The sequence below is a fragment of the Poeciliopsis prolifica genome, unplaced genomic scaffold (genome assembly GCF_027474105.1).
Source record: "Poeciliopsis prolifica strain line A6 unplaced genomic scaffold, Auburn_PproV2 SCAFFOLD068, whole genome shotgun sequence".
Classification (NCBI taxonomy): domain Eukaryota; kingdom Metazoa; phylum Chordata; class Actinopteri; order Cyprinodontiformes; family Poeciliidae; genus Poeciliopsis; species Poeciliopsis prolifica.
Window position 1 is genome coordinate 1,034,250 of NW_026562443.1, and position 15,337 is coordinate 1,049,586.

The 15,337-nt window shown below is 37.2% G+C and overlaps 1 protein-coding gene across 1 annotated transcript in view; it reads right to left on the reverse strand.

Annotated features, from left to right (window-relative positions):
- nr6a1a (nuclear receptor subfamily 6, group A, member 1a) overlaps window positions 1-13,573 on the reverse strand; it is a 100,961-nt gene extending 87,388 nt beyond the window's left edge. Inside the window, exon 1 of the mRNA XM_055020520.1 lies at window positions 13,506-13,573. Coding sequence (XP_054876495.1) covers window positions 13,506-13,572 — 67 coding nt within the window. The 5' untranslated portion in view covers window position 13,573. The remainder of the gene's footprint in view (window positions 1-13,505) is intronic.
- Window positions 13,574-15,337: the final 1,764 nt, after the last annotated feature.

Genomic DNA, 15,337 nt, shown 5'->3' on the forward strand with positions numbered 1-15,337 from the left:
TTAATGACAAAGACCCTGAATGTTTGCTGCAGCTCTTTATAGAATAAATTATTTTTATTGCAATCCAAGGAATTTTTTGCTAGGGGTTGGCATTTATCATATCATCTATCATTATAAATTTCATTGTTGTTGCTTTAAATTCCAATTAATGATAGTTTTAAAAAAGTTGTCGGCATTGTTAAGATTTAAAGTTTTACGATTTACTCTGTTCAATGACAGGATCAATAAGTATCAATACATTTGAAAATCTGAGTAAATTGTCGTCACTGTGTTCAGTTTAGTGATACAAATCGTCTTCATGCAACTCGTGTCCTAAAGCATACGATAAAGGGAAATGTTTTTCAAGAGCAGTATCTCTGTGGGGACATCGCTCAGTCCTGCTCTCAGAGCCACACAGTTACCTACAGAGAAAGTAATAAAGCACTTGGCAGAGTACGGTAATTTATCGAGGCTCGCTGCAGAGAATAAACTAAAACAAACTCAGTAATGTCAGACAGCATTTGAAGCAGTCTTCAATTTCCAACACCCAGCAGTATGAGCGTGACAGGCAGAAGGCTAAGCAAATAATCCCAAAAATAATTTCATTTTGCAGACAAAGCCCTGTCCAAACTCCAGCAGACGGTGTCCTCTCACATCGAACGTCTCCTTAACGTCCATCTCCTGGACGTTTCACAGCTCACATATGGAGCTGGGACTTCAGTTTTAAGTTTAACGTCTCTGCAGAAAAATCCAGATTTTACACTTCAGCACAATAATATTTGCACCTTGCACAAGTGTGAAAAGTAATCACTTGAATTCAGTGCTGCATCCAACATTGTGGACCAATACAGGAATAGACTCATGACTGGAGAAGAGCAGATGCTTGTCTTTACAAAAATAACTTAAGTAAATGCTGTTGGACATTTTTTTACCCGTTCAAAGTAAATTCTCTTTAATTTTACTTGTGCCTTTTTCTGCTTCAAGGTCAAAACTAGATTGATATGTTTTAAGTAGCAAATCAGCTTTTAATGTGCATATGTAACACTGTATTTATTTCTTTTCACATAATAACAGTAAACACTATTTTTTGAAACAATGCACAACTGAGTTTGCTCATGCACAAAACAGTGTTGAATGAAACTTACATTTGACTTTGAATGTTTCTGTTTTCAGCTGGTCAATATTTGATGCATGCAATATTGTGAGGTCTATTTGACCTTCTGCATAATTTAGGCTGCTGAGAGTTTTACTGTTTTCAATCACTGATAGATTGTTCAGTTGTGGTTTTGACTAAATAGTTGTTGAATTTTACTTGCAAGGGTTTGTATGTGTTTGTATAAATTAAGGTGATTTTATGGTTCCTTTCCACCAGATCTATGCGATTGGTGTTGGTGATCAACACCGATCAACATTTAAGGCTAATTCAGTAGCATAAAACCTGATCGGAGCATCTCTACCAATATTTATGCTTCAAAAAAATACCTAAAAACATTTAAATAGCCCACTTTTCACAGCTTTTCCTCAATGCAGCAGGGGGTCTCTAAAGAGAAATGAAGAGCAGCATCAACCTGGTAACCACAGTACATCAGCCTTGACTTTTAAGCCTGTTCTGATCTCAATGCCAAAATCCAAATGATAGTAAATCACCTGTTATTCCAGCAAATAGGTCTGCTTTAAATAAAGAGCTTCAGAGAGAAAAGATAAAGAATTTGTTGCTGAATGAGTTTTAACAATCCCCCCCCCCAAAAAAAAATGTTGGTTGTGTGAGGTCCTAGTGGCAGCCAGGTGTTTCTTCCACTTTGTGATCTATGTGATCCATTACCATGAAGAAACTCAATCAGATATTGTCTTTGCCACTATGACTAAGCTGCCACCTTCTGATAGTAAAATAACTAATGTCAAATTCAATCAACTTTAATGTGAGCACTTTCAAAATTAGGTGAAACAGCAGCACAAAATCAAACTGCTCTTTGAGGTATGTCAATAAATTCACAGATAATTTTTTTAAGTATTTTGTGAAACACCCATCCAAATAATTGGATCTAGAAGATCAAAAAGCTTTTTGAAGGGGAGCATCACCAGTAATCCAATGCATCTTCTTGGACAGGAACAGCTTTTTTACATAGTTTCTATGGCGACCAACAGCTGTACTGGCCTATAGGTGGCAATAGACCCCATCATTTTATTACTATATCAATCTTTAGCTAGGAGATGTACCACAGATTTAGATCAGCCAGCACAAATGAAGCCTGCTAGTCCATTCTGCTGATAGGTTGTTGCTATGGACAAAAAACAAACAATATGCTCGAGTGAACATGCTACACGTCATCCATTCATCCAGCTGCTCAGTTTTCATCAATTTATTTATTTACCCCAAGTCTTTCCTGTTTAACATGACCAAATCAGTTTTAGGCTCCGTTGTAAACAGATGTACAGTCCATCGTATCTCCAACAAAGAATGAGACAAAAATACATAACGCACTAAGTTTATCATCATCATTCTAAATTGGTATTAATAGTATATACAAGAAAAACACAGGGGAAAACACGTGCTGTATGGTCAAAAATGACAAGAAGACAGGAGTGTCATGAAGAAAAGGTTTGGTACCAGCGATCGCAGTCATGTAGACAACAGGGGAAAGTAAAGATTTAGACCAACTTTCTCAAAATGTCTACTGCTCTGTTTGAATTCTGCAAAATGTCATATGTCATATGCCTCCAGTAGCATTATTTTTGAAAGTGGGCATAATCTTGGGTTTAAAATCAATCATTAACCCTCAACAAAACTGAGCAGATTGAGAATATTTTTTACTAAATGAGCACATTCAGGCTCATGTTTGTCCCTACCAAATAAACAGATAAACAGATACTTTGAATGTTTCAACAAAATTAATATAAAATGAATAAATTTAAAAAATTGATCTGGTAATCTGTACTGCCATCATCGAGTTTTGTGTAAATGTAACATGTAGGAAGGAGATAGTCGGTACAATTCTGCTTCCCAGTGTGACCCAAAAGAGGGCAGTGCCATGTTACTAATGCAGCTGCACAGCCCAGATTACTGGATTCTAATGATTTTGTTACAGTGGCTAAGCTTATTTACAGGTGTGTGATGTAGGACAGACAAAGAAGATGGACCATTACCTCGGGTGAAAAAAGGTCAAAAAAACAGGTCTTAGTTGTGTGACATCAGCGCTCTGCTCAATCAATCACTCTTCCCCACTTGCAAGATGGATGAGAGGAAGCAGTGCCACAGATAGATCATTGTTTTCACTCTGCAGCAGCAGCAGGACATAATGAATCCCATGCTTGCTAAGAGGTCAGAGTAAAGAGGGCTTCTTTACCCCTTGGGCACCACTTTATCCCTCCACCCCCTCCAATAAAGACATCCATGCATGACAGTAAGGAGTTTCAGTTTGCTTCAGACAGTCTTGGAGGAACAGATGGGGTTATAACAAAGTGATGAAGGGAGATGTAGCCGCCAGTAACGTGAACACCTGGCTGTGATGTTGTGATACGACCAAAGCTAGTTCAGCTTGTTGTTGTCAAAGCTCAACACGTGCTAAAAAAATTATTAAAAAAGACAAATATCAAATGAGACATTTCTTCTTGAGTTTGAATAGTAAAAAGTAATTTTCCTGAGTTATAACAATTGTTAAAACAAGAGTTTCTTTGTAAACCCGCTACTTGATGATAGGACAAAGAAATCAAAAATTCTAGAAATCCAAAGGAAGCTAAAAGTACATTTAATGGACAAAAAGAACATCAAAGGGTCCATTTCTGTTAATCCCAACAGAAATGGACTTAACTAAGTGATATGAAGACAAATGATATGTTGAGAAAGTGAAGTAAGCACTGTGGGATCGTTCAGGTGTCACTTTCTCTGTATTCTGGTTCTATTCAGTGTAACTTTCCACCTTTTCCAGCACCCTAATAGACTAAGTCAATTTGGATGGAATAAATGCTTATAGATCTTAAGAAAAAGTAAATTTCTAAGCCATGTCTAAAGAGCCAAGAACATCAGAGCACGTTCAGTATTCTTTTTGCTCATCCAACATCGAGAATTTATTTATTCTGAGTCTGTTGATGCCAAACGTATAAGAAATATCACAACTTTAACACTAGTAATAATGTTAATGTTTAAACTTGACTTTGATGAATTTGCAAACAGTAATGATAAAAGAAAATCTCCATATATGCCTATTCTGTCGAAAGAATAGTCCGTAGAAAGTGAGCCAAAAATCAGGCAAAATTGTAAAAAGTGATTAAAAAACAAAAATGTTTAAAATGACTTTTAAATTTGTGATTGTGACTTTTTAGAAACATAGAAACAGTAATACATCACTGTTGTCATAGCATCCACCACCTAATTATGAGGCCTAGACAACTAACTTAGGACTAAAACCTTCCAACATTTCATAATGAATAATCTATCAAAATTCAACAACACTATCGAGACAGTTAATCCATCCAGGTGTATTTAGCTCTTAGCTGAAGTAATACTTCCCATCCAAGAAGAATATTGTGTTCATGCAATTTAGAATTCTAATAAAAAGAAGCGTGCATTTCAGAAATCTACATTCCCGACTTCTTGCTTATAGTAAAAATTATCCTGAGGAAAAAAGGAAATATTCAAGAGTCCAAAACAATTTATTAAAAATGCTCAAAGGCACATCATGAGTTGATTAAAATAATTTCAAATATCTTTATTTTACCTTGTAATTTAAGTAATTACAGAATTGAAACCAAGCTTAGTCTTAATCTTAGTCGTACGTTTGTCACATTTTTATCTGTTTTATACATGTCTACGTCTAATATGTGACAAAACAATTTTGTTTATTCAGTCAGTATGACAAAAAAATATATATATAATGATGTTTTTTTTTTTCAAATTTAGGAAATTATAAACAATTAGCCCTTCATCTTATAAATATAGAACTGATTTGTGCTCTTTCGGTATATATTTATACATACACATATGTATAAATAGCTGTATCTAGAGCTGTATTTATCCTGTATACAGCTCTGGAACAAATGAAGAGACCACTGCACTGAATTACATTGAAAACCTAATGGTTACCCCACCAAATATTAATTTCTGAACTCTTCCTGAGGTAAAACATTCATATTTCTGTTTCTACATGAATATGAACTTGTTTTCCTTGCATTATTTGAGGTTTGAAAGCGCTGCATCTGTTTTGTAATTTTGATAATTTCTCATTTTCTGCAAATGTTACATTTATTTGCAGAAATGTTAATTTTACTCAAAACCTCTCTCTCTAACTTACAAACCAGTTCTTTTTTCTGAGTGCTGGTCAGCCGTTAGGCCAAGATCAACTAGCAGCCTCTCAGCACACACTGGGGTGGATGGAAGATTTGACAGATTGTGATGGAACTTAAGGGCTGACTTAACAGGCAGTTTCGCCGTCATACGTTGACCTCGACATATGACCCTTGACCTTGTTGTGTAACAAGGCGCAGCACAGCAGATCCACATGTCAGTGCTGTCATACTCAGTGTTTCTGGCTGACAAAAGCATGTAGCCACGTGGTGCAGGCCTCCTAAAGCCAGTCAAATTCACACAACACCTCTACCAAATCTGCTTTTCTCAAAATAATCTCCAGTGGATGACTTTATGTAAAATACTATAATACTTTTCACAAAAGTTTTGATGTAAGCAGTTTTCAACAATAAGTGTCTAAGGAATGATGTGTATCCTCATAACATTAGGAAATGTAAGCTTTCTATCTGATGACCTAAAGTTAATACATTTTTTAAAATTGCATGAAAAATACAAAGTTATGGTTAAAGGAGATTTTTCTTCAGCTCATTCAAGGGAACAGGCCCTTATCTTTTTAACAAGATCTTCAAAAGAAAAACTTACTGTATTCATGAAACCAATCTGTGTCATGAAATGGATCAAGCTGAAGCTCTTTCTAGTATCAATTCCACTAACAACTCTGCTTTCAGGATTTCTGGAGACTAGCGTAGCCCCTCTACAGCGACTCTGTGTACACACACCAATGAGAACTGCAAAAGAAAACGGCTAGGAGTAGTGCAAATATTGATCCTATAGTTTCTCAGTAAAGCATCTCAGTTGGATGTTCACAGTTTTGGACATTAATAATATATCAGTTTTTTTATGTAACATTTTTAATTTTTATTATCATATGTATTCTGATATTAGTCCAACATGTAGTATTTTAGAATCTATGCTTTTCAGAATTTTGTCCTCTCCTTCCACTTCCTCAGTTTTTCACACCATCATCAGCTCTGTTAACTAGACACATTGTTTTCAAGCTAAGCCTCATCTAGCTCATCACTGCTTCATCTCTTGATCTTATGTAAAGCACACTCCGTTACTCCTAAATAAAGACACTGATTGTGAAATTGATACATTGATTACACAAAATCAAAGAAGTAGATTTGTCAATAGAGTTTTGTAGTGGATGTTTTTTTTTATTTTTTATTGGAGAAGGTAGAGAACCTCCTTCTTAAAAAAGGAGGTCCTTTCATATCAACAACTGGATAGCCTCCCACTTTTAGATTATTATTTCAAATTGCAGCAAAAAAGTACAGCTAAATTGGTAACTCTCTTTAAGACGTCAGACAAACAATGACTTTTATTGTGTTTGTTCTATGCATCTAATCAACATTAACAGTTGATTCTGATGCATGACTTGGCTCTGGGTCACGCTGTGGTCAGGGAGGGGGGGTGGATGTGGAGCAGGGACTCTATCACCACCACTTGACATGCTCAAAGGAGCAACTTCTCTTTCATCATACCAGGGGTCAGAGTTTTATTGCCTCACAGAGCCAGGCAGCATACAGCACTGAGCAAACTCAGGCCTACAGCAGCCATCTGATTAGAATTAGCTCCAACCAGAAAAAAGACCGTCCCGATCAGCTGGATGTGACGGGCAGCCAATAGACTCTGTCCTTGGACAATCTAGATGCAGTCATACCATCCTAATATTTGAGAAAAAAGAAATATCCCAAGACTTTAAAATGGGAAGTTGTTTTAAATTTTATTTTATTTTATTATCTTTGTTTCTTGCATTAAGTCACATGGTACAGGTCTGGTTTTGAACTGGTGATCAAAGGAAAGGAGAAAGTTTTAAATGTTAGTTTAACAAAATTAGTTAAAAACAGTGAAAAATTGTTCAAATTTAAAAGTTAATTATTGAACTACATTTCCATTTTTATTCCAATAATGAGTCTAAACTTTATCAATTAGAGAAGGATGCAAATATATTTTTTAATTTGTTCATGGCAAAGAACTGATCATTTCTAGCTTCATCAACTAATCTGTGGCTTGTCCTTTCAAAACTCAACAGAACAATACTTTTTCCAATTTGTTAAAACATTGATGGGCTAAAAGTTCACACAAATATAAATTATTATTTGAGATTAAAACTGTTTAAAATCTTTGTTTTTTAATCTTTATTATAGTTAATTAAATAAAATCATAGCTGTCTAAAAGTCAGTATCAGCATCGGTAGAAAAACTTTAGATCAGACATCAGCGACAAAAGAGTGTAATTCTGTAACAATCAGACTACACAAGGATCATTAGCAAATCTGTTCTGTAAAAATGTAATTTCTTTAAATGTGTACAGATTAGACACATTGGACATAAACAGTTTGTCCAATGTTCACCAATGAAACAAAAATTAATTTATTGTTTCATTGGTGAACTTTGACTCAGACATGGAGGATGTCATAGACATCCTCTACAACTTAGCAACTTTATTGCTATATTTACTATTTTTTCCCCCCCAAAGAAAATATGCCAGCCAAAATCAGAATCAGCTAGTCAGGTTTTATAAAAATCCCTGATTGGCCAGAAAACGTTTTAAGTTGTGTACAAAACGCAGATCAATGCTGGTTTCATTCTTTACAGGAGATGATCTTTTATAACCCACACCAATAACTGTACCCATCAGAGCTGCAGCCTCACAGGAAGGCCCTCGCTACACTACATACCAAGTTCAGTGTTTTACAGCTGCCAATAAAGTCATCCTCCAACCACACTCAAACTGAAGACATTTACTACCTCTGGGTTGGCGACGTGATGAATATCACGAAGCCTGACAAAAGCCCAACTCCCAGATCAAGCATCATTGCATCATGATACTCCAGCTCCTTCCCTACATCATCACACAGCACAGACCACAGGGCTATGGTGCATGGGCTTCCATTAGCATCTGTTGGAGTCCTTCTACCTCTGCCAGGAGCGAGCAGGCAAAGTGCCCCAGCCCTGTTGCTCATGGATCAAGTGGAGGCTGTAAATACTTTGCTGGGTTATGTTGAGGTCAGCCGAGCACAGCAACAATAATGCTTCAGGAGCATCATCCCACTGTCCCTGCTCCTCGTTCACAAAGCACTTACCTGCCTCTCTCCTCACCCCCCGTGTGTCACATGGTATACCTTCCCTCTCTTTCACACACATACACATATAAAACATTTAGACTTGCATTATGAATGGAGAAATTATTCCATAGTTTCACTGCAAAAGAATCACTTCTCTGATTTTACTTTTTATAGGTATACGTTTTGTCAGCCACGGTCCTCTTTTTCTCTGCTGTGAGAGAAGTTTAACTGACAGACTCCACTTTCACAGTTAATAGTCACCCCTCTGTCACCAACTCTCTTGCTACATATCTAAACACTTCATACAAATAATAAACAAATCAATATCAGCAGGTCAAGCTTTATAAAGCTTGGTAATCTACAAATAACCAGGAAACTGCAATCGGTGCACCCCTAAGAGCAACATTTTGGGAGACTTAAACAGCCAGCACCGCAGGGAGAGACATAAAAGCACCTTTTGGTACAGTTTGCCTTTAATTTACCACATAGGGAATGAATACTTGTGCTAAAAACTGCAGTTCCAAACTCCTGCTAGAATTATGTTAGATACGGAATGTTATGTTCCTGTTCTAAACATCACGGATTTATAAAGGCAACGTGTGTAGTGACATGTTCATGCACCATTTTGTACACCACAAAAAACATGTAGCATACAACTTTTTTGTACGCTACAAGTTTCAGTAGTTTTTCCCACTGCAAACCTTACATGAATACATGAATGACCTGGTTAGGTCTGCTATCGCCTTAGAAACCGAATTTTGTTCGAGTAGAAACACTATCAGCGCCTGTCTACTGCTGATTACTGCACACTCAATTCTTTTTGAAATATCTAAACTGTGCAATGTAAAACACCTACAGTCTTCCTTAAAAACAATGTCAGGATTGATAGTAGCATTTTTAGAAAATAATTAGAATTTGTACATAATATATAATTCTGAAAAACAACTTCCATCTCTTTCTACTTTTCTTTGAATTCAAAGTTTAATCTGGTGTATCAAGAGTAGACTGTGGACTGCGTCCATAGTCCACATTTCTAAAAATAATAATAATAATAATAATTTTTTTCAAATAATTTCCATGAATGATCATGGGATCCTGCAACACTGGAAAGCCAAACAGTCAATAACAACTTGCATTAATCTGATGATTGAAGAACCTGAAGCAAAGATTAAAAACTATAAATATATTTGTTAAATTTATTCAATTTAGCAGCAAAAATATTTTTTTCAGTTGAAAATATTGCTATTTTGTCAATGTATTGTTTTCAAATTTGATTAAGTACAGACACTGCAATTGAAGCAATACATTTTTTTATTGATTCCCCCCACTAATAATTTTATAAATAGGATCAGTGGGACATGAGCCATAGAGCAATTTACAATTTGTGAGAATGCAAGTAAATCTAAGGTTGGGTCGTATCCAGTTCTGGTTCATCATTAAGACCTCCCTAGAATATACTCTAAAGTATTTGTCCACCTAGATAGACTGATGATGTTGAAGTATTACTCTGTGTACTTTTTTTTATTTAAGTGACCTAATACTTGGGATAATTATTTTTTAATAAACCATTTAAAATACACCGTATTGCTTTTAGAGTTATGGCAGTCTTGCCAACACCTGCCTATAGGAGGCTTTAGAAGAATAAGAAAAGAAGAAGAATCTAAGAAAAAATTAACATTTGTAAAGCAGAATGTCAGACCACTGTTAAAAGAACATCCATTTCACTTTCCCATGGAAACAGATTTGCCCAGAATTAAGCTTTTGGGCTCCAATAAAGATGTTCATGTCTGTCCTTAGTTTTTTGATCTGTGGGAAGAAGGTTCCAGAGTTTGGGAGCCTTAGATGAGAAACTAGACCCTGGCTGAAACATAGACATGTTTAATTGATAATTGATCAGCAAGATTTTTAGTGTATAAATATTGTTTTTATGTATAAGAAGTAAATGTTTTACTTCTTATAAAACTTTTATAAGAAATGTAAACATTGACAAACATTTATGCTTTGAATATGTGTGTTTCAAGCATCTCATCAGTAGCTTGATACTGAGCCTGGTTAAAGAAATATCTGAACCACTGACATTGTGCCTGTTATTATTTTCTGCAGAGTTTAAGATTTTGTTCAGGCTCTTCTCTAGAACTTGCTCCACAGCACACTGCTCTTGTTGGATTCGTGTCAAACTAATCACCCCTCTGATTCCTCTGAGATGTCAAGCTGCAATTCTACAAGCCTTTTGGTGACAGAAACCCAGAGACAAGAAACACAACATGATGGATTATATCTGCCCCCTCACCTTTTACTACCCCCTACTCTCCCACCACCACCACCACCATCATCTGCTGCAAAAGAAACCCACTCCCATTCTACTGTACCAGCCATCATTCAATCATCACACCGGGGGGTGGGGAGAAGGAAAGAGTGGGAGTCACATCCTGTCCCTGTTCCACTTGCTTACCCTTCCCAGGGGACAGGACAGCCCCTCACCGGCTCCATGGAGCCATAGCAGAGGCTGACAAAGCACTTTCTTTCAGCCTACGCTCCCTGCTCATGCCGGGTCGCCCAAACCCCCAGGATCAGCGCCACATAAACACCAAACCTGTCGTCCTGCTTTACTTCTCCACTGCCTTCAGTCACATCAAACCTGCACACTTCAGGGCAGCTCGTGTGTTGCATTTGAAGGGATCAATAGAAATTAGGTCTGTTTCCTAAATGTGGTTATGAGGAGGCTGTGAGTGGAGCCGGAGTTGCCCCACTAAGCTGCTTTTGTTTCTTCTGAACAATAGTGGATGATGGTAAATAGGCCTGAGGAGTGAACATTGCTATTCAGCAGACAGGAATGGCTTTTCCAGCTGGACCTCAACATCTGGAGGCATCTGTGTCCTGGGGTGGCAGCGATAAAAATGGGAATGGTTTCTAAGGTGACATCTTCAGTGCCTTGCTACCTTTAGAGTAGAAAAACTACAAATGTTTTAATCAATTTGATAAGAGAGAAAGAAAAGTAGAAACTTTCCTGTGATCTGTAAGGAGAGAATTTTCTTCTTCCACTAAGTTTTAGGATTTTAAGTCACATTATATGTATTCATACTAACCATAAATGATCATTTCAACGCCCTCACTGTGTGAAGGAGTGACAGCGTTGGGTCAGTAATAATCTAGACATGAACAAATTTTGTTTTCACATTAGCTTACATCAAATAAATATCTCTCTTTCTGACAATTATAATACACAACATTATGTATTATAATGCTGAGAAATGTAAACATTGACAAGAAATGGATAAGAAACACATTTGAACATAAGTAAATAGGTTTATAATGAAGGAACAATAAAAATATATATTTTGCTTGGTTATTTATTTTCAACAAGTCTGCAAATAGATTTCCTTCACTTGAAACAGATTTGTTTACAGCTTAGTTACTAAGAAACCTAAGAAAAAGAAAGATGTTTTTCTTCTACTGGTCAAAAATTTAAACATATTTAATTATCAGGTTTACCACAAATTTTACATTTAAAAAATGTCACCCTTTATGCGACTCAAATTTGATGGAATTGTTTTTCCACACAGGTTTTATTGTCATTTCTAGTAACTGCACAACACTTTCATTTATGCCCATGGTAAGAAAACAGAATGCTGAATTCAGCTCCTGCTGTTGTTGAACAGAAAAGAGCCAGTTCATTAGTTTTGTGGCCCAACTAACACCAGCTTTATAGATCAAAATCTATAATGCATTGCCTTTTTAAATCTGGGCTGGTAATTGTACATGGAAGACTCATTAATTAAAGCTAAATTTGTAACATATCTACACATTCATTCTTATTTATACACAAGAAAAAACATCTGTGGAAACTGTTTGCTTGGTGAAGCACACTTCAGTCTGACGGATCACAGGGCCAATTTCAAACACTGATACAAGAGTCTGAAAAAACAGTGAAATGAGTAAACATTTACTGGTGACCTGTGTCATTTAAATGAAAACAAAATGTTCAACCAGCATCAAAACTTCAGTTCTGATGTTAATTTTTAGTGTTATTGTAAAAAGTTCTTTTTAAACAGAAAGTGTTTTTTTTAATGATTAGTCAATTTAGTTTGGAAACAGACATAATTCCAGACTTTCCCCAGACCTCAAAATTTGTTTAATAAAACTCAATATCTTTCAAGAATGCCCAGGAACAAGATTGCAATATAAGAAAAACTAATTGTGCAAAAGAATGCTAAAAATAACAGAGAAAATGTAATATTAAAACGTGTTAATTAGTTTAGTCTTCATTATTATCATTATTCCTATGTATATGACCAGCTTTCCAAAATCATTGGAGGAACTTTGAATATTTATTAAATTTAAAATGTGTTATTTTTTTACAACATCCACAACGAATTTCAGTGGGCATTATTACTTAGGGGGAGCCAGGGTTGAGGGACTTTTAATCTTGAATGCGACGATAAATTTTGTCTCCTGCATGTGGGATCGAAATGGGACTGGCGCCTGCTGCAAAGTGCTGTGAGGCTGTTTGGGTTTGGAATAGGCCGATATCACCGAACAATATCCTATGAACAAGCAATTAATCTTCCAGGCGATCGGAGAAGGGTCTTTTTTTTTTCCTCGTAAACTGTAAACCAGGGCCATGTGAGCAGCTGCAGGCAGCAGAACCCCGGTAGAACCCGTTCCTCCATGTCAACCGGTTCTCGTTCCTGTTCGGATTTGGGAGACTAACAGGCTAATGGCTGCAGGGCCTTCTCCAAGTTCAAAAGTTCACCTTTTACGATCTCCTCGGGCCTGACTGACCACCTCCAAATAAAAACATTCCGACCTCTGTTCCCAGCAGCTCCAGCATTCACACACGCACACAACTCAAAAAGCAAGTAAACACACACACACACACACACACACTTTGCAATAATTAACCTAATTTATTCATTCCCTCTTGAGTAACAAATCAAATTTTGCTTATAATTTTACTATTATGGTCAGTAAGTGTAAGTTTACAAACCTAAACTACTTCTAGGAAGGCAGCTTATTATGTCATTTATTCGTCTCCCTCAGCAACAGTTTGCAGACGTTTCCAGCTGCAGCAGCTGCTGCAGCAGCTCTGATTCACTCAGAGGCTCAACAAACACGCAGCCATGTGTTTTGGATGGAGGCGCGGTGCTAGCCTACCGTTCACTGACTTGGCGTTGTTTCTCTCCGGGTAGTCGAACCCATTCGTCCTCTTCTCTATCTCCATCCTCCAACACGGGCTGATCGGGAGTCAGCCCAGCGCTGCCCCTCGCCGCCACGCAGCAGGGGGATGATGGCGGGTTGAGGGGTGACAGGAACGTTGATGTCGCTACGAAGTGAAACAAGCCGCCCTCAGCTCTGCTGTGTCACCGCTCGGACCGCGGTCCCATGCCTGCTTCCAGTCAGCAGGGAATTACTGGATCCCCCACACACACAAACACACACACGCACGCGCGCGCGCGCGCGCACACACACTCAGGAATGGTGCGTTTGAGGTCTGAAAGGAGGGCGGAGTTCAGTAACCTGGGAACTTAAGTAGCTTTTGCCGAATAAAAGCTTTGTTTATTGTTAGAATAAATATCCGATCAAATAATTCCTTTCAGTTTGCTATGATCAAGCTGCTTATCAAAATACTGGGTTTTAATTCAGAAAACCGAAATGTAAATCAAAATGAACATAATTGGAGCATAATTGGAGACTCAAACTGAGCAAAGTGAATGCAGGTGAATTTAATCTTATTTATTTTTTTCTCAACCTTCTGCATTTGAACTGCGACACAAATGTAAAACCTGTTCTGTGCCAAACCAGTTTAAACTCGCGGAGTTGTTTGGAGACGTTCAGGTTTTTTGAGCCTATTTTAGTTTCTTCTGCTTCACTGCAAAGCAACAGCAGCGCACGAGACAGCCAGCTGCCTTCACCCTGACGGAATTATGGGAAGTGAAGTTTAGTATCCTTCTTGACCACCTAACTTGAAGATAACTGACTCCAGCATTTTGTTTGTCTTAACTTTTGTAAATCAAATTCGCGTCAAAGTTTTTATAGAAAGAATGTTTTAGGATTTTTTTTTTCAGTAGACCATCTGCTGGATGCTTCATTATGTCTAATTTTACTTAAATCCCATTTATACTGACAAAACCAAACTTTTTCCCATCTTTAGAAAATATGTATGGGACAGTTGTCAGTACATCTAACCATGTTTTCAAAATTAATGTAACTAATATTATTTGTTTTTTCAAGCTGATAAAAATTTCTGCACACCTTCATCAGTATTCCTAACTTCCTATTCCTCTGGAAAATAAATATGACGCAAAGATAAATTTTCTTCCTACACTGGCCACAGCTGGACAACAATCAATATTTATCTTTTCCACCACACACAGAGAAACAACCTTCAGTGGTCTCCATTGTAGGGCACTTCAGCAAAGAGGGCTCTCCATGACAACCGCAGCTCTGTCCATGCCAAGTTGGTGCAGGAAAACTACCATGCAAACTTTTTTCTCCTACCAAGTCAGAAGGCACCTGATTACTTCAACTATTCTCCCTCTGATGGAATATAAAAATCTGTTATTCATAAACTCAAACAAGAAAAAAACGGGTACTGTAAATCAAAGTTCTCTGTGATTTATGGTTAATTGTAGTGATTGAGTAAATTATTGCAAATAAACTGAAACTGGGTGATGAACGCTGGCCAAACATATGGCCAAATCAAAAGTAGATCACCAGACACAGATCGTCCCCCAGAGAAAACCCTTGATGGAGAGCATCAGGACTGTGAATCGTATTGTGAGGCAATATTGATTAAGTCATCTTAGGTTTGTAGAGATTCTTCTCTGACGGTCTCACGTCAACATTTCCATTAGATCTGGCGTTGACTGACTCAGAGTGACAACTTTTTTCTTTTCTTTTTCTGCCAGGTTTGCTGTTTGGGATCATTGTACTATTTAGATAGATGGCCTCCCATTTGAGTCAAGAATACTTCAGGTACCCAGAGG